Below are 1,678 nucleotides of genomic sequence, written 5' to 3' on the forward strand. Positions count from 1 at the left end.
TGTGTGTGTGTGTGTGTGTGTGTGTGTGTGTGTGTGTGTAGCTCCAGTCAGTCGCTGCTGCTGGACTGTGGGGAGGGAACCTTCAGTCAGCTCTGCAGACACTACGGCGACGCCGTGGACCAGACGCTGTCCAGGATCTCCGCCGTCTTCATCTCCCACCTCCACGCCGACCATCACACGGTGAGAACCGCAGCGCCACCTGGAGGTGAGGGTCAGCAGAGCCGTGTGCTAACCCTGACTTCCTGTTCCTCTCAGGGCCTGATAAAGCTGCTGCAGCAGAGGCGACGCGCGCTGGTACGTTGGCATAGTAACCAGGGTTTCCCTAGAGATGCACCAATCCCCTATCAGTATCAGTTCTGATCATTGAAAATAATTCTAGATCAGAGGTCAGTCATGGCTGATCTATTCAGTTTAAACTCTATTTTTATATTCAGAATCCTGTTGGATCTTCTGAACGTTTGCAGTTTGTTTTTACCCAGTGAAGCTTTTAGCTCATCATTTACTGGCTGTTTTTACTCCTAACTGGCTGAACACAGTCTGACCAGCTGGCGAAGCTTTTATTGCTGCACTGGGTCAGATTTATGAAATTATAATTCAGTAAAAGTTTTTGCTGAATTACAAATTCAGTCAGTTTTCAGTCAGTTTAGCAGTTTTTCTGTATCGGATCAGAATCGGACGATTCTAAACATCTGTGTGTGTGTGTGTGTGTGTGTGTGTGTGTGTGTGTGTGTGTGTGTGTGTGTGTGTGTGTGTGTGTGTGTGCGTGTGTGTGTGCGCGCGTCCCTCCAGGCCAGCCTGGGGATCCCCTTCAGCCCCGTCTACCTGGTGGCTCCGGTCCAGATCCTGGCCTGGCTCGGTCAGTACCACGACTTCTGTGAGGAAATCCTGCATCACTTCAGGTTCGTCAACCTGCTGCAGCTCAGAGCGTCGCTTCAGTTTCATCAGAAACCTGGAATAAAACCAGCGCGCAACAGGAACTGAACTGGTTCAGAGGAACTGAACTGGTTCAACAGTTCCTGTTGAACCAGAGGAACTGGTTCCTCTGAACCAGTTCTGTTCCAACTGAACCGGTTTAGAGGAACTGAACTGGTTCAGTTGGAACTGAACTGGTTCAGTTCAATGATTCCCAGTTATGATGTCATTCATGTCTCAAACCTCCGATCATTAATGCCTAATATCTTTTTCTTCCTTAGTCTGGATTATGGTTAAACTTTCCTCCAGATTAGGATGATAATCCCTCCGTTTGTCAAACTCGTCATTCTTCCTTCCTCTCCTCTAAATTAAAGCAGGTCATTAAAGCTGAGCTGCTGTTTCTTCTTCTGTGGTTTTCAGTCACATCCCCAGCAGGGGTCTGTGTGATGATGCTGATGTTTCCAAGCTGAAGTCTGATTCGTCGCTCCAGTCCATGCTGAGGACGACCAGCCTGCAGCAGGTCTGCGGCGCCGTCGGCCCGATCTGCTCCGCTCCGCTCTGTTTCTGATCGGTTCTGCTAATCGACGCTCTGTGTCTCAGTTTCGGACCTGCCTGGTGCGTCACTGCAGGAACGCCTTCGCCTGCAGCTTTGTGCACCAGACTGGCTGGAAGCTGGCCTTCTCGGGAGACACCATGCCCTGCAACGCATTCGTCCACATCGGTGAGCGACCGGAGCGGCGTGAGGGAGTGAGACGTGGAGGCGTGA

At 50.8% G+C, this 1,678-nt stretch overlaps 1 protein-coding gene across 1 annotated transcript in view; it reads left to right on the plus strand.

The window, feature by feature from the left end:
- elac2 (elaC ribonuclease Z 2) overlaps positions 1–1,678 on the plus strand; it is a 9,923-nt gene that overhangs the window by 6,050 nt on the left and 2,195 nt on the right. Inside the window, exons 17-21 of the mRNA XM_008402807.2 lie at positions 42–180; positions 256–294; positions 790–899; positions 1,333–1,432; positions 1,513–1,633. Of these exons, the coding sequence (XP_008401029.1) occupies positions 42–180; positions 256–294; positions 790–899; positions 1,333–1,432; positions 1,513–1,633 (509 nt within the window). The remainder of the gene's footprint in view (positions 1–41; positions 181–255; positions 295–789; positions 900–1,332; positions 1,433–1,512; positions 1,634–1,678) is intronic.

Source organism: Poecilia reticulata, unplaced genomic scaffold (genome assembly GCF_000633615.1).
Source record: "Poecilia reticulata strain Guanapo unplaced genomic scaffold, Guppy_female_1.0+MT scaffold_259, whole genome shotgun sequence".
Lineage (NCBI taxonomy): Eukaryota > Metazoa > Chordata > Actinopteri > Cyprinodontiformes > Poeciliidae > Poecilia > Poecilia reticulata.